The sequence below is a fragment of the Manacus candei genome, unplaced genomic scaffold, assembly GCF_025592945.1.
Source record: "Manacus candei isolate 608988 ecotype Guabito, Panama unplaced genomic scaffold, ASM2559294v1 h1tg000060l, whole genome shotgun sequence".
In the NCBI taxonomy this organism is placed as follows: Eukaryota; Metazoa; Chordata; class Aves; order Passeriformes; family Pipridae; genus Manacus; species Manacus candei.
Window position 1 is genome coordinate 1,827,845 of NW_026138108.1, and position 22,374 is coordinate 1,850,218.

At 38.8% G+C, this 22,374-nt stretch overlaps 1 protein-coding gene across 1 annotated transcript in view; it reads right to left on the bottom strand.

The window, feature by feature from the left end:
- Nucleotides 1-22,374, bottom strand: part of LRP5 (LDL receptor related protein 5) — a 141,407-nt gene that overhangs the window by 7,375 nt on the left and 111,658 nt on the right. The window contains exons 12-22 of the mRNA XM_051804153.1: nucleotides 21,493-21,816; nucleotides 20,209-20,411; nucleotides 17,650-17,861; nucleotides 15,578-15,768; nucleotides 13,547-13,756; nucleotides 11,804-11,929; nucleotides 8,881-9,117; nucleotides 8,218-8,328; nucleotides 5,402-5,638; nucleotides 3,149-3,288; nucleotides 211-308 (exon numbers count right to left, since the gene is read on the bottom strand). Of these exons, the coding sequence (XP_051660113.1) occupies nucleotides 211-308; nucleotides 3,149-3,288; nucleotides 5,402-5,638; nucleotides 8,218-8,328; nucleotides 8,881-9,117; nucleotides 11,804-11,929; nucleotides 13,547-13,756; nucleotides 15,578-15,768; nucleotides 17,650-17,861; nucleotides 20,209-20,411; nucleotides 21,493-21,816 (2,089 nt within the window). The remainder of the gene's footprint in view (nucleotides 1-210; nucleotides 309-3,148; nucleotides 3,289-5,401; nucleotides 5,639-8,217; nucleotides 8,329-8,880; nucleotides 9,118-11,803; nucleotides 11,930-13,546; nucleotides 13,757-15,577; nucleotides 15,769-17,649; nucleotides 17,862-20,208; nucleotides 20,412-21,492; nucleotides 21,817-22,374) is intronic.

Genomic DNA, 22,374 nt, shown 5'->3' on the forward strand with positions numbered 1-22,374 from the left:
AGAAACGGACAGAGAACACCAACCTTCTCTATACAGGATGGTCAGTAACTGTTGCACAGCAATATAACATACATAATTTGAATGGTCATTTATTAAGAGGAAAAGGATTTTTTAAATAAAGTCATGTCTGAACAAGAACATATTACTTAGGATCTAAAATTAAAGGCAGATCAATAGAAAATTTGGCAAACCTTTTTATCTGAACTGTACCTGTATGATCTTGTGTTTGAAGGAATGTTTGAGGAATAAAACATATCTGCATTATACAGGGAGCGATCAGTAGCTGGGGAAGGAGGTGGGTTCAAGATCTAGGAAGAAGAAAAAGAAGTGTGAAATTCTGGATTAATTATACAACTTTATTTAGTTTGAAAATATTATTTATGCCTGTGACCCTGTCACTCATCCTTATTCTAGTTTCCTCTCCTTGCTGCTTGGATGGGTTAATGCATTTTTAAAGATCAGAGTTCATTACAAGACTTTACTTTGGACTTAGGTACAGTGCAGGCCTTTAAAGTTCTCAAAGTACAGGGCATTTTCTTCTTTGCCACATCCGTTATTACACTGGAAGGCTGCAGTAAAGCTGGAAATTAGACCTAATTTTGCAGAACCTCAGTGCACTGACTTGGACATAAGGACTGGTAGCATCCTCAGCAGATGCTAATGGGAAAAAAAGTATGTTTCACTCCCAGCCCCTAAACATACCCTGGTCAATAATAGGGTCAGGAAGCCAAGTTCCTTTACTATAATAATACAACTCCACCCTTCCCTGAATGTTTCATTTTTACTGCTGTTCTCTAAACATATCATTTTGGCACAGTTCACAATGCAAAAAGCCTATGAGCTAAAATATAATTATAGCCTGCCTATGTGTGCATATACCTGGTTGCTGGTAACCTTCACAGAAGAAAAAAAGTTCAGCATGATTCAGAATAATTTAGGCTTCTTCCTCTAGCAGGAAGCAGAACCCCTGACATGGCCAGAAGGACACTGGCCTAAACCCAAGAAGAATGCTTCTTCACCCCTTCCAGTGTGGAAAGTTGCACCATTGCTGTTGATTGACCCTTGCTACTGATGTGACCATCTCGTACACTGCCTGTCCTGGGCATTCTGCCAAATCATGGCCTGCCACAGTCACCATCCTTCCTCTGTCTCTGCTTTTCTCCCATAATAATACTCTAAAATCACTGGAGTGGAGATCATTGTTTCCGTCTTCACTGTGCAGCAAAATGATTCCTGACCATTGAGTTGAGCTCATCGTTACTAATACTGACAAGCCCTGCATCCAGACTCCTGTGAAAGGAGACTAGCTTGTTGCCAGGTGTGGGGAATAATGAGTAATTGCTCCAAGAGTATCTTCCAGAAATCCTCTTCCTTGGAGGAGCACTGCATGCTACTTTCGGATTTGCTCCTACTAAAACCCTGAGCTGCACCAATATCACTTCATGTTGAGATTAAATGCAGCAAACCATGTCAGCCAGGATGCCTGTGGCCAGGTTCTCATGTATATAAACTGGCATAACTTAATTGATTCTTTTCCAGGCTCTATTCACTGGAGCATCTCTCATTAACACAAAAATGTGTAAAAACAAAACGAAAAAGCCTAGACAACTAGCTCCTGAGATCTGTCCTTTTGATTATTAACATAAAGCTGGGTAATCAGCTACCAGGCAGAACTCACCACAACATTTGGATTAAGCAGTAACTTTAATGTAACTTTAGCTTCCTTCTAAGAATCCAGCATGCCTTTCATAAAGGAAAGGTTGATATCATCCCTTGCAGGCCCTGGCTGACATAGCCCAGAGTGGAAAGCAAGGAAGAAGAATTCCCAGCAACAGTCAGATTAGCTTAGGCCAAAAATCAAACGGAACAGTTGATCTTTTGACCTGTAACACAGATCCCACAGAATCACACAGGCAGATCAGCTCTTGGGCTTCTTTTCTCTTTCAGGCTTTATTTAAGTAAGTTTTTTTTCTGTTCATCCTTTTTAGTGTTGCACTGATACATCAATTAGGTACTAGCATGAAATTGTTCAGTTTGTTAGAGAGACACTGGTGAAGCATGAGACAGGCTAAATTAGGAGGGCTGCTGAATTCCAAATGTCTGCTAGCTGTGATTAGCTTCTTGATGGCTTCACAGAGAAGGCAATGCAAGAAGTAACTAATTTTACCTTATCAACAGATAAGCTCACAAGCCTCTCTTTTCCATCTTTGTCCTTCTTAAGGGGGATAGAGAGCACCTTTGTCACTTGCTGAAACACTATCAATGAAAATGCCCACATACAGCATAATAGTTTACAAGTAAACACAAATGCAAGTATACCCACACATTCATGTGGGCTCCTAATTCAATACTTCTGAAAAATCACCTGCATAGCTGGTAGATCATCTCTGGCAGCTTGTGTGAGTGTAAGAGCAAATGTATTGCTCAGGAGCACTCAGGAAAAAAACTGTCATGACAAAATGCTGGCAAACAGTAACCTTTTTGTACCTCTCCTATGTATTCATACAGAATTTCCATTCTTGCTATACATCTTCGAATTCATGAAAACGTGATATGGTGACTAAAATTCTGTCACTTCCACTTAAAAGCCAGAAATGGAGCTAAATTTTTGTAGCAGAAAAATGCAAGCAAAGCAATTTCTGCTTTACACTGCTGTACCAGTGTTTTCCCCCAGTGTATGCACTTGGTTTTCTGAATCAACAATCGACACTTTATCTAAACAGCCAGTCAAGCTTATTTCACATGCGTTTGCATTCCAGTCCTGTTGCATCTTGTTTGCCTTATTATTCCATGTGTGCCTGCAGCATTATGCAGTGCAAAATGTCACTGGGCCACTGACATCAGACTTTACAAAGAACAAAGGAGGTGGCATCTCCAAGGGAAGAACAGCAATGTCCAGGAGTAAACCAGCTGAGTATCATTCTAATAACAAAACATTTTAGACACCATAAAACACTGTATAATACTGATGGACTACAACAAAGCCCTTTTGTGAAGTTCATCCAGTGTTGAACTGGGCCTCCATATCATAAACTGTAACACCCAAGAATAACAGTTCTTAACATTCTATTTGGTAGCACAAATTTTCATCTTTCTTTTCTTGAGAAGGAGGAGATACCTAACTCACAAGTACACTTTCAAGACATACCTGTGGGTAGAAAGTGGCTTTAGTGCTGGATGAGCTACTTGAAGAGGCTCCAGTAACATGGTTTCTGTCATACAGTGGGGCACCACTGCTTCCTCCCATGAGACTCATGGAGCTAATCATGGACTTTCCACAAGAGATGCCTGTTTTGAAACAGACAGGAAAACAAGGTTAGATAAACCACAATTTGATTTACCAATGCAAAACATAAAACAAATCTACAGCTTTGCAAACCCGTGCAGTGATAATGGTTGTCACTTTAGGAAGAGTGTTTTATGTAAAAACTTCAGGATTACCATGAAAAACACTTTTTGTAAAGAAAACATCCCACCCTCAGACCACCTATTGTCTCACCGAAGCACTGAACTTTTCACAATCTACTCTCACCCTGATGAGAAAGGAATCTCCAGAACAGCTGATTCAAACTTTTCACCCAAATTGTTAACTACGAAATTTTCCAATTAAACAAACTTAGGCATTTGCAAAAAAAAGTACCATACAATGCCCAAGAAAAACAAGCTGGAGTCCTTCAGAGTTTTCATTTCCATCTCAAGAAATTCAATTTCAAGTACATGAAAAACTGCAAAACCCAACTATTTTTATTGAAAATAATCACAGCTAAAATTGAAAATCAGCAGAGAAAAAAGGAAGGAAATCTGGATTATAGGAGAAGGGAAGAGAACATTCTGCAATCTGTTTTACTCCAATGTACACTTAATTCAGATAATTAATTTTCAGCTTCTTCCTGTCAGACTATTCAGTGATAATGGAAGAGTTTAGTTTGGGAACTTTTTAGAATTTTTCTCAGATGCAGGAAATATTTATTACAATCAGAGTCATCTATTTGTAACCATCATTCATGACTATACATCTTTCTTGGAAATGCCATGCTATTAGGAACCTATGTATTTTCTTTAGAAATAACATAAATAGTAATATTTTTAACTGTTGTAACTTGTCACAGCAATATGGATTAAATAAACCCTCACAAATATGAATGAGAATCAGAATGACAGCTTGGTTTAGCACCTACAGAAGTACAGACAAAAACCACTGATACTTGCTTTAATTAAAAAAGCTTTACAGAGTGAAGTGCAATTTAAAACATCCTTGCAAAGATTTCACCTGCAATGATTTCATCCTCTAATTTTATTTCCTACCACAAAACCCTCTTGATAACCGTAGTAACATAAGTTAAGCAGGAATAGCTGACCACACCACTGAAGTCCAAAAAAGGCTAAACCCAAGTTGTATCTGGCTATCTTCAAAGCCATGGCCAGAAGAAAACAACAATTAGCACATCTCAAAAACTTGTTTAATATGAAGAAGTGCCACATCTTTTCATTTGTATTTATCATCTATCTGATTTTCAGCTGACATGAAAAGCAGATTGCATGAATTATGGATTTCTTGCCTGGCAGGTTTACAGGTGAACATTTACTTTCCAGCTTCCTGAAAAATATGAAGAGATATTCTTCCTTCTCATGGCTTTGTAGTTAAGAATTTGCTATTTCCTCTATGCAAAATATATTTTACATTTGTAAAATAATGAGGGACATCATTTAAGTGTTTCTGGATTCTTTTCTGAATGTCCTGAGCTTTTATTTATCTTTCAAGTTCTCAAGATGTCAGCATCATGGCTGCATGCACTTCTCCAAATGGATGTTTTCAATCCTTTGCAATTTTACAGATGTAGGACTGAGACAGAGAGAGAATAAATACTTTGTCCAAAAGCAAACAGCAAAGCTGTCTCAGAGATGGGCTAAACCAAAGGGAATGTTTTCATTACATGTCAGGCAATGAGCAGCCTGACTACAAACCCAGACTCCTTGTGTTCTTCCACATTTGCTGTTGTAACTTCGGTGGGGGAGGTTTATCTCCTACTTTATTGGTATTACAGTAAGCTAAACTGCTACAGTAAACTAAGCTGCTTCACTTCTTTACTCCTTTTCTTTCCACTGTAGATTAATTTACCCATCCTAAGCAGACAGGACAGAACTGTGTAAAGACCTCTGATGGACAGGGCAAACAGAAGGACATCTGAGTACAAGACACAAAGAACAATTCCACAGAGCTCACACTAGGACACTGAATGACACATGCATTCTTAGTTTCCAATATTGCATATCCAAAAACCATGAGCAGATCAACATCTAATTTCTGCTCTTTGAAAACTCCACAGCTAGCACTCTTAATGATCTGTAAAACTTGAAATCCAGACAATGTAATGGTACTGGTTAAATGCAAGGTCCTTACCAGTAAAAGTGCCGTGCTGAGAACTTCCTGGAGCAATAAAATTAAGAGGGACATGAGGGGTGCCACTGACATACTCATGTGGAAAAGGACTGTTGGGCCCAGCATAGCGCTGACACACCACTCGCTGGCAAACAAAGTACATTCCTCCCATGACAAAAAGTGACAGTATTATACCAATGACAGGACCGATGGCACTACTGTGTGGCTGTGACTCATCTGAGGCTGGCTTTGATTTTTCTGGAAAGAGAGGAGAAAAAAAACAAAGGAGGTCAGTCATTAAACATGGAGCAGTATATATGCTGCTGTCCTGGAGCTCATGCAGCAAATCAGCTCAGAGTCATTCACACAGTGTCTTTAAAAGTATCTGCATCACACTCAGGCATATATTCTGACTCAATGCAAAAGACTTCACGTTTCCTTCCCCCCTCCATAAAGCAGTATGAGCAAAGTACTCTCCTTTTTGTCTAGCGATTAATCTTGTAACAGGATTACTTGTCATCTTGATATAACAACAACCTATAAAGTTTCCTTTTCTTTCCCTCCCTCCAAGATACAGGATGCTTCCTAAGTCCTTAGTCAGGAATCTGCTCTCTCAAAAGCCATTTGGACTAGCAATAACATTTAAAAGAATTTGAAACTTTACCAGTAGGGAAGCTACCATATGTATTAACCAGTGGATCTCTTCCTAGCTAATAAAGGTCTTAAAACAGAATACTTTTCCTTCCTAAAATATGACTTGCTTTCAAAAAAACCCACCTTCCAAATTGTAAGGAAAACACAATCCAGAGTATCTCAAATACTTGTTATTCCCCCCCCATTATAGTCCAATGTTAAAAAATCAAAAGTGCTGCAGTATTTGAGATGAGCTACACATCGTATCTTTCCCTGATTATGGGTAACACATTAAAAATTCTTGTCAGATAAACATCACACCTCTGGTTTTCACATATGCAATGTTCTTCAGGGAAAGTGATTTTTTTCCATGTGATTCCCACAAATAGATATATTCAAAAAATGAAAAAATAAAAATAAACTTGTCCAAAGCCTATCAATTTTACGTGCTCAGTTTAAGCTATAGATCCCCCCCCCAAAGAAGTTGTAAGAGTGAAAGGGTTTATATAAGATTCAAGACTTCCCTTCACAAAATTTTTCTCCAGTGGTTCTGGTTTCCACTGCAGTGGCAGGGAATGAAAAACAACTGAAATCTGAGAAGGAATATAAGGGAAATACAAATAAACTCTTAACAGTTCAGCATCAAGAACTCATTGCTATCCTAAAATCTTTATCTCTTTTCACACTTATTAGTGCATGACAGCTTTTATGTCAGCTAGGGTCCTAACTTTCAAAAAGTCAGATTCGTTCAGCTGTGATACCAGAAAAAAACAAAGCCAAAATGAAAACATGTTCCCAAATAAGCTATTTTAAAACACACAAATCTCATTTTGGTTAAACCTAGCTTCTTTTGAATACAAGATCCTTTTCTAGGAGGTAGCAATCATTTTTATTCCCTACTTGAGTTCTTTCCCTCAGTCAAATGGGAAACCACAGAATGCTCTGTTCCACAATGAGACTCCAGAAGAGACAATCTTGTGTCTACATAAAGACACATTTAAATCATTTAAGATCTAATTGAAGGACTGGACCCAAAGTGCAAACAGGAAACAGCTGCATTAAAACTGCAGCACAAAAGTTTGCCAAGTGCACAAAGAAACTAAAAAAAAAGGAAGAAGTGACTTTGTATTATCCAGGGAATTAGGGTAACTGGGTGAAAGGTGAGAGGTAAATGGAAGATGTGGGAGAAGCAGGTTCAATCTGAAATTTCCCAGACCTTTTGTCTCCATTCTTTTAGCCTTTTTTTTCTATTCACCACTTGGGCTCTTTTCACCACTCTTATCCATGAAATATACTTTTCCTTGTAGTACCCACCATGAAGATGGAAGGAAAAACCAAGGTTACCCTGGACCAAACCTGGTGACTCCTCCTCTCATCTCAGCAGTGGCACAGCTTCCGACACATGGTGCTTCAAAACCCGACAAGACTCTAAGATGTTAAAACCTTCACAATCAGCTAAGGTTGGTCCTATAGGCAACATAAGTGCAGCATTTCTCTACACAAACCCTGTTCATAATGAACCATAGACAGATGTATTTGCTTTTATTCTAAAATGCTATGTTTCAAATATTTTGCTAAACCACTTGTGCGCTACTAAATGCTCCCTTTATCTCTCCCGTTACCTGAAAATTTCATGCATTAGTCACCCCAACAGTGCAAAAAGATGGAAACTGCAAGAGAGCCACAAGCAAGTGAATTTTACTGTCCACTTGGAACTGCAAAATAACAGACTGTCTAAGGACTATTACAGCAACTGTCATGAGTGTGTCTGTAACTTGCACATACCTACTGCCATGAGAATTCAAAGTTAACATTTTTTCCCAAAAAACTCAAGGTCTCTCCTTATATTCTTCTCCCACCTCCACTTAAAGAGACTGATTTGTGGTCTCTTGTGGACACTTGTTCATTGCATGCTAGTTCCTCCAAATAATTAACCTCTAGCTTGACCCTGTAATTGCAGTGGATAGGGCTGCACATCTTTAAAAGCCATCCCAAGCTTAGCAGCAGCTCTGCAACTTCCAAGGTACTGAGCACAGTCGAATCAAGTTCCCCTAAGTACAGATATAAAGACCCATCTAAAGAAGGTAGTGTTGATTCACTGGGCTTCCCTGAAAGAATATTACTCTGCAAAGACCATCTCTGCATAGAGATGTAGGACATTATGATTGAACACAACACTCGAATCTCAAGAGAAGACATCTCACCACATATAAGCTCATCAGAACCATCAATACAATCTGGAAAGGAGTCACACTGTTGCTTCAGGAGGATGCACTGGCCACTTGCACATCGGAACTGATTGGGTAGACAAATTGCTGCACAGAAAGAGAGAAAAGATTAGTACTGGGAGCATTTCAGTGTCTTAAGAAAACAAAAATAAGTGAGACATGAAGGCACAGTGCATTTTATATTACGATCGGGTAGGCACCAGAACACCTGCTTTGCTGCTGTGGGAAAATTGCAAGTCTGCAGATCTCTGAATCGTCCTTCTTGTTCTTATACATCCTACTCAGTGGGGCTAAAACAAAATTCTGATCCAAATAATCCCTATCTTTATCAAATCAGTCCTGTTGAGGCAAAACTGAAAAGGAATCAGCAAGAATGTCTTACAATAACTAACAAAGTGTAGCTGATGAACTGACATGTTAACAAAATGTAGTAACTTGACATATTATAAAACCTTATGCAGTCCATACTATCTTAAGTAGACCTGTATAAAACTCTGCTAAATAACTGCTGAATTTCTTATCTATATTCAGGAATCTATGTCTCAGCAAAAAGGATTTGTATCTATATATTTCAAGAACAGTTAGAATCCCAAATGAATGCTTATGTTAGAACCACGAGTTCAGGAAAACTAATCTTACTATCACAATCTGCTTCATCAGATTTATCTTGACAGTCAATTTCTCCATTACATCGCAAGTGTGCATCAATACACTGCCCCTTCTCACACTGGAACTGGGATGCAGAGCATATGGGGCAACTGTCTTCATCACTCTGGTCATCACACTCAGGAAATCCATCACACCGCCATGCCATTGGGATACAGTCAATCTCTCCAGTTGCACAGGTAAACTGGTCTGGGGAGCAAGTTGGAGGTTCTGTAGAAAAAGAAAACAAACCATATTCGTGTATTCAAATTTATCCCTTACAACAAAGTGTGACATAAATTCAAATGAATACTCAATTTCTGATTGCACACCACATTCTAAATAATTCTAATCCCTGCAATTATATTAGCCTGGGTCAATTCTTCATCAAAAAACCTGACACACAGGGTTAATTGGCAAGGAATACACCTAAACCATATAATATCTACTTGCACAATATCTGTTTCTCTTTTTTTCCTGTGGTTTCTCCACAAACAAATTCCTGAGTCAGATATGAATTGAAAAATATGAATGGATAAAAAAATATATGTAGAGGACTGTTACACATTAAGCTAAGTCCTCTTGCTGGAAAGTCTCCGAGCAGCAGGTCAGTGGAAGTTAGAGTAGTCTAAGGAGCAGATCTAATCTTATATTCTTTCACTACAAAGACAGAACACTGGAACTTGTGCACAGCCAATTTTATGTTTGTTAGATCTAACAAAGCTGAGACTTCCTTCAAATGTGACTTTTCGTGGACCCCAAGATGCTGGTATCACTCCATTCCACATCCATATTGTTAAGCTTAAGGTGCAATCATGCACTGACAGCTTTAAGCAGCAGCTACAACCCCATACAGGGATGCAACAATTATGCTGTAATAAGGCATTCATAGTTACTTTCTTCAGAATGTCAGAAGGTAAAGGTAATGCAGATCAAGAATCTATTGCAAAAAACGCTCCAGATTCTTATGTACAGCAAGTTAGCACGCACTTTTTCACCATTAGTATCAATGAAAGAAACAGACAAGGTATAAGTCATTCAGTTGTGTCTCAGTAGCAACTGTTTATGGTGAAAATGAGAGGGACATCTCAAAATACCCCTGCTGCAAACAGACACACTTCCACTGCTTTCAAAAGTCACTGGGTCCAAACCCTGTGATGTAATTGAAGCAGTTAACAGAGGCAGTCACTAGTCCCACAGCTGCTGTTGCCAACAATGCTCTAAGTAGATGCTTTACCACTTGGATTAACAAAGTACCACATCATACCCTCTCTGTGACAACAATATGAGCAAGATGGACATGTGCTCTGACACTGAATGGCAGCACTCCTCTGAAAACCCAACAAGCTTTTGTTAAGATTCAGGGTCAAGAATGGACTTGACAAAGAACACACCATAAAGAAAGCTTCTTAGATGTAACCAATGGCAAGACTTTTGTATGAGTATTTTTACTTCTGAGGGTGGTGTTAAAAATGTTAGAATTATGCATTTACATGCGTGCAATTTTTAAAGTGTTGGTGTCCTTCCTTCATTAGGGAGAAATGTTCAAGAACAAGACTCAAGTATAATCAAGAGCTTGAAAAACAAAACGCAAGTAAAAATACAAACGTTCTTGGTTTTTGAAAAAAATTACAATTTTTTGTCATTTGGAATAGCAATATAAGAACTACAAATATAGCCTGACGGCTGTAGGTAAAATAAAGATGCAGGATACACATATTAAGATAATTCTTGAATTACATTTTATATGAGTGTGCTGTTTAGGTAATTCAACAGACAGATTACTACTTCTGCATGTAAAGCCACATTTAATGTTGCATTATGGTTGTACTTGGCAAGCACAAGCTTACATTTAAAAACATGACAAAAGTATTCATAAGAGTACACGGACAAATGTTCTCCAGCCAGAAAGCTAAGTTATTTTGAAACACTGGCTACTGGCTGTTACTAGGGCAGACAAGACAGGCTAAAAAGTTGTTGCAGGCTTAGTGAATGATTAGAATAAAAAAAAAACAGACACTGAAATGGAGGTCCCTGAATTTTTAGATTTATAGCTGAGGATACAAAGGGGTGGAATTTAAGAGTCTCTTGCTGGCCTTGTTGTGCAACAACACTACAGCAAGAAGTATAATTAGATCCGCCCTGCCTCCCCTATGTAACCACCACTACTCCAAAACCACATGGTGTGTTGTGGTCATGGGAAAGAAAACAGTTTATCATGGAAATAACTGTCCCACGAGAGGTCAGAGTTCAGCCAGAAAATGAAATCCACAGCAAAATAAATACATGGAAAGAAGTCAAGAGGACCAACAGAGCCAAATGATTTAAGATTTAATGCCTCCCAAAAAGAAACAATGTTTTGTTTTGTTTTGAATCCCCCCTGCAAGTGTAATGTTAACAGTTTTCAAAAATCCTGAGATTGTGAAATGGAAAGCTAGAGGAAATGTGGAAAGAGGAGAGCTATCCTAATTAAAAAGAATTGCAATGGAGCCTACATTTTAGAACTAGTTAGTACAGTGTTTTGTGTTATGCGGCCAAATTAATTTGAAAGACTGAAGTATACTGTGGGATTCATATGCACAGTTTCTGCTGCTAGGTCATCATGGATTGAGGCAACATCATCTTATAAGCACTTATTTAAAGTACAAACCTGTCACACCATACAATTATAAAAATCTCAGTAGAAGATAAAAGTATTTTAAGGTCAAACAAAAATATTGTGCTCACAATGAAAAGTCACGTATTCCCAAAACCTGAAGCAGAAAACAGCTGGTAGGAGAATCAAAGGTAATTTAACAAGAGGCAACACAACACGTATAGGAAAACTGCATGTAAATTCACATACTGGATAGGAATGCAAAAATCAACTCCCATATTTTTGATATAAATTGATCAGCAGCACTAAAATATAACTCACCTCCACATGTTAAGAGATTCTGTAGAAGCACAAGGTGCTCGGGGCATGAACATCTTGGAGTTCCATCTCCTTTGGCAATGCAGATGTGTGAACATCCACCATTGTCACGGGAGCAGGGATGCACAGCTGGTGAAACACACAGAAAAGAATATTACATAGCATAAAAGAAATTATAACTATTCCTAGCTTGGGGAAAATCAAAAACCACTCAAAAATCACTTCTGTTTGAGTAACCAAGATTTTACTAGAAATAATTAGGAAGATAAATGCAGGATTTTTCAGTTCACTGCTCAAAAGCTGATCTACTACTTCATAAAGACTACATTTCTTCAACTCATAGTGATATGAGCAACCTGATCATATCACTTGCCCATTCCAGGGGGGTTGGAACAAGATGACCTTTACAAAGTCACTTCGAACCCAAATCATTCTATGATTCTATGACATGGAGACCTCTAAAGGACTTCTGGAAAGAATTTGGGAGCTGAGGTGAAGACAAATGAAAAGGCAGATTTGAGAAGGCTGCATTTACATCGTACCTAGACATTCCACCTGCATTTCTAGGGTGGGCATCAAGAATTAACATAAGTCACTGCAGAATGCAACTCATAAACCCACTAGCAACTCTCCTTTAATATGCAATGCCTCAACTTCCCTGCAACTCAAAAAACTGCAATATAGGCACACATAGTTTATTTTTTTTAAAGATAGGAAGCTACATGGTTGTGTTCCCAATCAGTTACCCAGAAGCATTGAGCACATGAGAGCTCCAGATAGAATCATTTTAAATGAACATTAGGTGGATAAGAAACAGGCACAGAAAAGGGAGGTCACTGTCTGACAACCCCAGCCCAACAGAGTATGAAGAGACCCAGTCTCTTGCCTGCTTATTCAGGCTGACAGCTGAGCATCTGCTGGAGCAATCTGTGAGGTGATACCCTGTGTTATTTGTGATGATGCTGAACATTGCATTCTTTACTACTGCTAAGAATTTCCATGGGGAAGAAACAGTATAGATAACATAATTTCTCTGCCGAAGTTGTTTTGCATCTGTCCAGGCTTCTCAGCAACCTGCTTTCACCTACACTTATTAATGTGAAGCAGGAGGAGCTGTAGGTTGTCACTTTGAGGAGTGACTACTTTAAGAGGTTTCTGTACTCTCCCTCAGACCACAGTAACTTGGACCACTAATCCAGAAAAAGAACATCCTGCATGCATGATCCCTTTCAGAAGGGAGCACCTAAAATGTTCCACCTCTGTTGGGAAATTCTACATCCACGGTACAATTCACTGTAGGAGCTTCCTTCCCATTCTCCCTCCCTCGCTGGAGGCTTTTTACATCATCCATTGTGCCGAGTCAAACCAGTCATACTTTACACAGGAGTCTGAAACCCCTGGAGAAAAGGCAAGTACAATCCTTTTGTCTCTTATAACAGGTTTTTCCAAGACTTATTACTTGGTACTTACAAAATTAACAAAATTAACAACCACAATTATAAGTAGCTTTTAGACTGTAACTAAGTGCTACGATGTCACGTATTCTAGCTGTGCAGCAATACCCCTCTCAACAAGAACAAGGAACTTGTTCCTCCTTCTCTTCCAGGATCCCGACTGGACAAGATGAAAGCACTCCATGGCTTACTAGAAGCCCACTAGGCAACATTATTACAATATTCAGGTGGATGAGGACTTTGAGAGACAACGACCAAGACAGAGACACATCAAATACTGAAATAAACTCACAGAATTCTTCCATATCAAGCTCTTCCACAGCATGAATGCCTGTTAGGTGAGCAATCCGGCCTTGAATTCTAGTCCTTTTGTACCCATTCACTTTCTCCACTCTCTCAATCATTTGTTGCTGACGATCGATCCAATACAAGTGATTCCCCAGCACAGTGAGTCCCATGGGCTGAAGGATGTTGGAGTCCTCTAGGGTCACACGGTTAGCACCTAAGATCAACAAAAACAAAGGCTAGTTTTACACCAGTTGACTTTGAAGTAATTTCTTTAAAAAAAAAAAAAATCACAAAACAACAACCCAACCAAAACCAAACCAAACCTTTCAAATAGTTAGCTATAAGGTCATTGCCTTCATTTGTCTATGCAGACTAAAGTTCTGCTTGTTCAGTCTCATCTGAGGTACATGCAACCAGCTGCCAAGTCATGAGGGCAAGCAGATACAACACAAAACACAGCTCATCCTTGCATGACTGTTCAGCCAGCCATGATCAGCCTCACGCCGACGTGTTCTGTTATGTGCAACTGTGAGCCATCCCTAAAAGCTGATACACACTCAACTCTTAGGCCAAAATTTTTACAATACATTTACACACTGAGCAGTTCATTTTGTTGGAATCTACAAGAAAGACTGAAATACAACCAATTAGTTTCACTGCCATTACTCAAGCAAAACACACCCCTCATGCAAAGCAAGAGCCTTGTCATAGGTTATGTGACAACCACAGACACATGATCACAAATCAAAAGCTCATATTCTACCAGCCACACTTCTTTCTTCACCTTCTCCTTTTTATTCAGTAACCAACCAGAAAACCCAAACTCTAACTCAGTATGCTCTTAAATAGGAACAATATAAAATGTTCAGGTTTTCTGCTTTACAGAAATATGTAAAAATATGCTCTAAGCCAATGTGTAAAAATCAGGTCAAGTAAAAATGCATTTATTACTGCTTTTTACTTTAATTATTTGTAGTCTTAAACTGCATGATACTCTACACTTACTGGCATTTAATTGGTTTTTTTATGCTTTTCTGGGGCGAACAAGAGATTCCAAATTATTCTATTAATTCACAGAAACTATTTTGAGCCTATGTGTGCCTATATAATTGGATATATTTGATTTTAAAAATGAAAAATCAAAACAAAATCCTAAATTGGTGGTTCTTCTGCTCTCATATTTCGTTTTGGAATTAAGACCTTATGTCTGCTTGCATTTAAAAGATGTAAGTTTTTAATATCTGCACAAAATGAGATTACAGAATCTAGATAGATAATAAAAATGCTATAAAAACTGGATTCAACTAATTTGCTGCATAAATTATCTAGAGCTCAGCCAAGCATGAGAATGTAACATTAACGGGTCCTGTTAGTTTTGCACATAAAATTACCACCTGCAAAGTAAGACATAGACCTGTTAGCAGGTCCAAAGGCAAGACTGAGAGAGCTGGAGTTGTTCAGCTTGGAGAAGAAAAGGCTGTGGGGAGACCTCATAGTGGCCTTTCACAGTACTTAAAGGGTGCTTATAAAAAAAAAGAGGGAAACTGACTTTTTACCTGGGCAGATAGTGATAGGACAAGGGCGATGATTTTAAACTAAAAGAGAAAAATTAGAAAAAAACATTGACTATTCTTCTGGTTTTTTCAAGCTATCTTGATTTACTAAGCTGTAAACTCCAGAGAAAGAAAAACTGAAGAGTATGCAAACTTTTCAAACCATAAGGGAAAAAAAAAAGGGCATGGGGGAGGTGATTTAGTGGTTCCATGACTGTCAAAATCTATTTAAATCTGATTTTGCAAGAGTTGCTTTCAGAACATAAAAAAAGTCAAATGGTTCTCTTGGAGGGTGTCAATTAATACAGACATTTATTCCAATTATATCAAAGATGGTAGTCCACCAGCAATTACTGCCTGTGACTGTCTACCCAGAACTGGCAATAGTGGAGATGAAAGTTACCAGAGCCAGCATCAAAGTGGGAATGATGTCCTACTCATGGAAACACTTTGCTGCAAATGTTTAACCTCATACCACATACCTGACAGGTCACAGCTTTCAATGCGCTTCAGATCTGCATCCACCCAGAAAAGCTTTCCAAGTTTGTTGTCAACCACCAGCGCTACTGGTCGGATCAACCCAGTTGTAAAAAGCACTTCTCTCTCTGTGCCATCAAGGGCTGCACGCTCAATCTTGGGGGCTCGCTCCTGCATGTTGGTGAAGTACATGTACCTGAAAACAAAGACACCAACCTCTTGATTGAGAGCTTCAGAGAGAGGCAACCCACCTTTGCACACAGGCTCTACGTTGTAAGTGGGAATGGTTTCACAGGTATGACTTGGGTGACTTTGCTCCCAGCTGCAAAGATCCAGATCTGTCAGCTGCAGAATCAAACATTTGCTAACTGACACATGGAGAAAGCCTGAAAGTAACAGAATTTGTCACCAGGCCATAAAATGCCTCAGCACTGCTGTGCTGGCAGCACTGCTCCTGCCCGGAGGTGGGGGTTGTAGGAGACAAGCACACACTTTCTGCAACTCTCCTTGGGTAAAGCTGTCCCCATTTCTGAATCAAAGTCCAGAAGACAAAAAAAATTTAATGACCACCTCCTCTTCCTTCCGTGTCACCTTCCTTCTCAGTAAGTAGAAGTTGCTACCAAACCTGAGAGGAACAAAGGTCACAGAAGAACAACTGAGGATGGCATGTTCCTGATGTCTTAGTTCCATGAATTCTTTATATCTGGCTAAGTTGCAAACAAAAGCAGTCTCTGCCCTGAAAAAAAGGGTTGTGCATCCATATAATGAACTGAAAACTCTCTAAGGGAAAAGTCCACTATATTTTCAGTGGTGAATAACATGGGCAAACTCTCTAATACAGTGGGCTACATTGCTGCATAGCCTTTTGTTATGGCACAAGGAGGGAAGGCAGCACTCAGAACATGCAGCCAAGGGAGAGGTGAAGGGAAGGATTTCTGGGACCATAGCAGAAGTTCTTCAGTACACCATTCACTCATTCAGCTCCCCCAGATAGTCAGAGTGTTTAGCATAGCCTCTCCTTCATTTTTATTCCTTTAATTTATAAATGGATTTAGCTTTTAATCATTTGAAAACCTGACTACAAAAGTTGAGGGGTTTAGAGATCAACAAACCCAAACTCCCATTTTAATGGAGAAAGCAGATAAGCTTTTATAAATACAAACTATATCCAAGTGACTTAGTCTCAATAAGATTAGAATCTTTCCTCTAATCCCCCTCTCCCCACAACAGCTTTTGAACTGTGCAGAGCACACTGGTATAAAATACCAGTCCTATAAATGCTCCAGATAAAGTCTGTAGGTACTGTTGTATCCACACGGTTGTGAAATATTGTCATTCAACATCTGCCAAGCGCATGGTAAGCCATTTAGTAGTTAATTGAGATTTAAGCGCCTAACTTATTAAAGAGAATGGTAAAGGACCATGTCTGACACCTAAGAATGAAGTTACTAAGCACCAGAAGTGGAGATGGCATCTGCTGAATCTAACCAAAACTGCTTTGTAGCAAAACAAAATATTTTCTTCTTGTGGGAAATCACTCTAGTGCATCCTACCAGTTTCAGAAGTTTTTAAGATAACATCAAGGCAGAACTAACTATAAAAATGTATAGAACATAAGCAGCTTAAGTGTTTGTTTAAATGTTAGAGTACTAGATCAGCAGGAACTAGTTGCATCATATGAGAAGTTCCTTCTTTTCCCCCCTGGAAACATTTGTTTTATGATGACCAAGTGCCAGACTCCCAGTTGATACAGACACAATGTAAACTCTCCTGTTTTTCCCATTAGGTGGCAGGGCTGTGCATTCACACAGAGAACAGGATAAGGTGGTTTTACTTTGCTTTCCCCATCCAGGTTAGTTGCTCACACACGGCTGTGTGAACGCTGGAAAAGGAGACAAAAGGAAGAGAAAGCTGCATACCTTCAAAAGCCAAAATCGGACAAACACCTACATCCTGAACAATTAAATATTCAGAAATTCTCCTTTTAAAAATACTTAGATGCAGCACAAGATTCACACACACAGAGCTGACATACATCCCAAGAGTGCTCTGTACGTGGTGCAGAAAGAAATCTCACCCTCGCTCTGCATTCACTACAATGGCTCTGGGCCTGTCGTGGTCCCCTCGCAGCACCATCCCGATTGACTCGCCGTTCAGCCTGTGGACATTGACTGAATTTGTGGCCTCACAAGTCCAGTACAAGGTATGGCTGTATATATCGATGCTGAGGTCATGTGGCTGCTTCTCTGGGTTCTGACTTTGGTTTGGAGTACTCATCACAGTGAAAGGCTGCAAGACAACACACAGGGAACAATTTCCTGTAATTAATCTGATTTTTGATTGAAGAACACTGATTGCACAAAAAGTATGGTTTACCAACCTGATGGTTCAGAAACACCTAAAACTAACCAAAAAGAAACAAATATAAGGAGTGAAATAATGCTTAAAAAAAAGGGTTTGATTAAAACTGTGGATTAGACGGAAAACATCTGGACAAAATCCGTAACATTACGCAAAACTCCCCAGAAGGTGGTTGTGGGGACTTCTGTAAGTATTATTTATTACCAGGAGATAGATGAATGATAAAATCATAGCATGTTAAGGGGTTGGAATGGACCTTAAAGATCATCTAGTCACAACCCCCAATAAGCACGTAAACCATTAGTGAATGTTTATGCATGGAACAAGCTTGAATGAACCAATGCAAGAAACCAGGGAACCTTCTGGACAGATCTGCACTGTTATACAGTCAGTTAACTAATCTCCATCTCTTGCCAAAGCCTCCTTCCTTCATTATTTGTAGTGTAGTAGATACTTATTTTCTTCAAGTCCCATCTTCTCTTAAAACCTAAAATCTTTTAACAAAACTTGGTTCTGTTTGCTTACATGTTAAATGGCTACACTTCTGCCTCACCCTCTACTAACAACATTACCTGCTTTCACTCTCATGTCTTCAGGCTAGAGTTTACAAAACTTGACATTATTGCAAAGTTTCTGGAGTCATTACCCTCAAACCCTTCCAATCTAACTCACATACAATTCACTATACTTTTCAACATAGCGTTCAACTGTGAATACTAACATAGACTTCAATACTTTATTTCTTTGAAGAGCACTAGAGTATAGAGAAAAATTCCTGAAGGGAAAAAATGTCTCTGTTTAACATCGTGCAGGCTCCACCAGCATGTAGCCAATCCCAGTGCCATGGGGATAGTGATACCGACGGCAGGACTCCCAGCATCAAAGTAGTCTTCAAAGATGACTGCCTCTGGTGACATAATATTGGTGAGGGGAAAGTGGTGGTTTCCTTAAGTGTCTTAATGCGGTGTTCCCAATCCAAACACAAAAAGAGTACCAGAAAGAGTTCATATGGACCAAGAAAGCTGAAGACACCATTCCGTGCTCAGCTTAAGTCAAATGAAGCACCCAACACAGCATCACTTGTGAAAAGTTATATTTCCACAATTTCATTTTAAGCACAGTGATATACAGGTTTTTTTATTTTTACATAAAGTTTTTGTACTGACAGTGTGCTATTTTGTACTGACAGTGTGCCTAGCAATAAAAAGAAATAATTATTTTCCTGAAACCAAAGGTAACATTAACCAGGTATGAAATTTATATGCACGATCTGCAAACAGCACAATGTTAGTAAACTAAGTAAATATATTTAGTGAGGATTCAAAAGTCAGAATTTTCAGGGGATATCTGTATCATCAAAGCTATGTGGCCAAGGTAAAAGAAACCACAAAGGAAATAAATCTCCACTGCTATTTGAACCTAGAATTACCAAAGAGAAGCTACACTAGAAAAACGAGCACCTAGCATAAAAAAAGCAAGAGCAAAACTTCAAAATTCATCCAGAACCCAGCTGCTCATCTCAACATATCTACTCCTGATCTTAAAAGAAATGGCCAAAAAACAAAGCTGTCATCTCTACCTTTAAAGGAAACTGTAAACCCTCTGAGTTGCTAGATGCATGAAGAGACCAGAGCATTTCCTTCCGCTTTGTTTTATATTCTTATTCAGATGATAATTTTCAAAGAATCTGTTACCTTGACCTGGAAATTATATTATGTTAACACATAACGCTGCCTGGAAGAACATTGCACTCCTTACCACTGTTGTGTGAATGTCGAGTGCAAAAAAGTAATGTCCCCAACACTTTAAAACCATTAAGTATGTGGATAAGCCATGCACATATATCTGGCACAGCAATCAATTCATCATTACCTCAGGGTTTAACTACAGCTTGGATAGCTGAGGATTTTCATTCTCAAAGAGCTTTACAATGATGACAACATTATCTCAAAACTGGCATCCACATTATTGATTTTACAATACGGTTTATCTGTCCCAAGTATAAACAGCGAGTCTGCCTTACTTGAGCGCCCATCCTTAACTAAAGATTGCAATTCAAGGCTTATAATTTCTATATATAATGTACTCTATTCTATCCCACTTCTTCATGTATAAATTGAAATCACAATCCTAAAATAGAATATAAATGAATAAGTGTCGACAACAGTTTAAAATGATGATCCCTTGGTGCAGAAAATAGAAGGGGAAGGTCAAGCATGAAGTAAAAAGCACACAAAAAGACCAACTCAAAATTATATACAAGATGTAAACTTGCCTGAGTGCCATCATCTTTGGCTCTTTTTATAATATTCTGACGTCCATCCACCCAATAGATCAATTTATCTAAGGGATCATAATCAATAGCCTTGACGTTCCTCAGACCATGCATAGGTAGGATGATATCTGGACTTTGCTGATCATCCGGTATCATCCGGCTGATGGCAGATTTCTGGCTAAATAACAGGAAACTGGCAGGGGCTGAAACAAGCCAAAACAGAATGCATAAGAAAATGCAAGTCACAAAAATATATCCCCACAGAAGACAAAGAATATTTAGAACAAAATCCCAGAGAGACACTTATATTTACAATGAAAATTAAGATAACTCATAAAACTGGACATTTTTGCTAGTAAGTTGAAAATGTTTCTTTGTGTACTTCCAGAAGGTAAATATGCACATCCTCAACCAGAAAGTATTTCCTTTTCATATTATAAAGTAACTGTGTTCCCCATGTGGAATTTAAGTAACACCAGTGACTGTGGGCAATACAGTGCACGGGTCCAAGCCATAAGCAGCCAGTTTCTCCAAGAGAATGCTGTGGGACACAGTGCCAAAGGCTGTACTAAAATCCAGGTAGACAACATCCACAGCCTTTCCCTAATCCACTGAGTGGGTCACTTTGTTATAGAAGGAGACCAGGTTAGTCTGCAGGACCTGCCTTCCAAAAAGTCACCCAGTTAAAATTCCTTATATGCTACTGTGCAGGATGCCCAAAGCTTTGTTGGTTTATTTTTTTAAAATCAACAGTCCATTTTCTATTAATCTGCTATTTTTACTAGAAACTTAAATTTGTATTGGACAACCAGTCAACCAGAAGGCTCTTAATATCATACGGAGGGAGAAAACAAACTTATATGAATTTCAACTGCATCTGCATGTTGTGCAGACTACTTAGGAGTTTTACTGCATGTTATTTTTGCTGACTTTATTGAACACTTAGGAGAAAAAGACATTTTTTGTTGATAATTTCTCTTCCACACACCCACACGCTTAGGTAAGGAGTGGGAAAGCTTCAATCACACAGCTGAATCACCTAGAAAGCACTTCTGGTAAAACAAGAAAGACCAGACTTGACAGCGCTGTCAGTTCTAAGATCTGAAATACATATCTTCATCTTAGCTCACATCACAAAAATGGCTATAAAATTCCATACTCTATCCTCACACTTAAAGATCACTTCTAAAGTCAGAACCTTTGAAATGGACTTGTGATCCCATCCCATTAAACACTTGGGAGCCAAAAGCACTGCAGAACATAGTAGCAAAGAAAAAGGCTTACAACTACAGTTCCTGCTGTTGGGATCCAAGGTATAATGAGCAGCACAGCCACATCTAAATCCATTTGGTATGGCAAGGCACAAATGACCACAGTGGCCATTATTTTGCACACAATCATTCAAGCCATCCTGACGTGAAGAATGGAAGACCAATATATCCATCACAAAATCCAGATGGCCCTGAATAAGTGTCCTGTTCTTCCCACTGGTCTTGTCTGCTCTTTCTATGCTGTGAAGGTTCCAGTCTGTCCAGTAGATGTAGTCACTGTATTGGGTCAATCCAAATGGATGAGGTAGATCATCTGCTATGATTTCTCGTTCTTGTCCTGCAAAAAGAAGGATAATCAACTAAAGGACAATTCCCATGATATAAAATGAAGAGTGTGACTGGCATTAAGAAAAATTGTTTTCTTCTTTTTAAAATAAAACCTCATTTCCCAAATCAGCATCAGGGGATTCTTTATCAAGCAGTATCTGCTCAAGAGACAATGTAAACAGTTTCATTCAAAAACGTTATCCTGATACCCTCTTGCCTACAGAACAATTTTAAACTGTGTCAGTGTATCATAATTTAAACAAATACTACTTTATATGTCTCATGCTTATTGTCCCAAATGGACATTGGAAAACACATTCAAGAATACCATCAGCTCCAATAATCACTTAGGCCAATAAATTATTACGCATGAAAGCAACAAAACTTGAGATTCACAGTGAAACAGCTACGAGAAATTATGGTGTTTCACTCAAGAAACAAATCTTTCGTGGTGCAATTTAACATACAGGTATCCCGAGACTTTAGGAAACCATTTGTTTGGCAGAAATCTCAATACTCTCATACTCAGTGGCTCAGTTCACAACATTCATAACAGATTTAACACCTT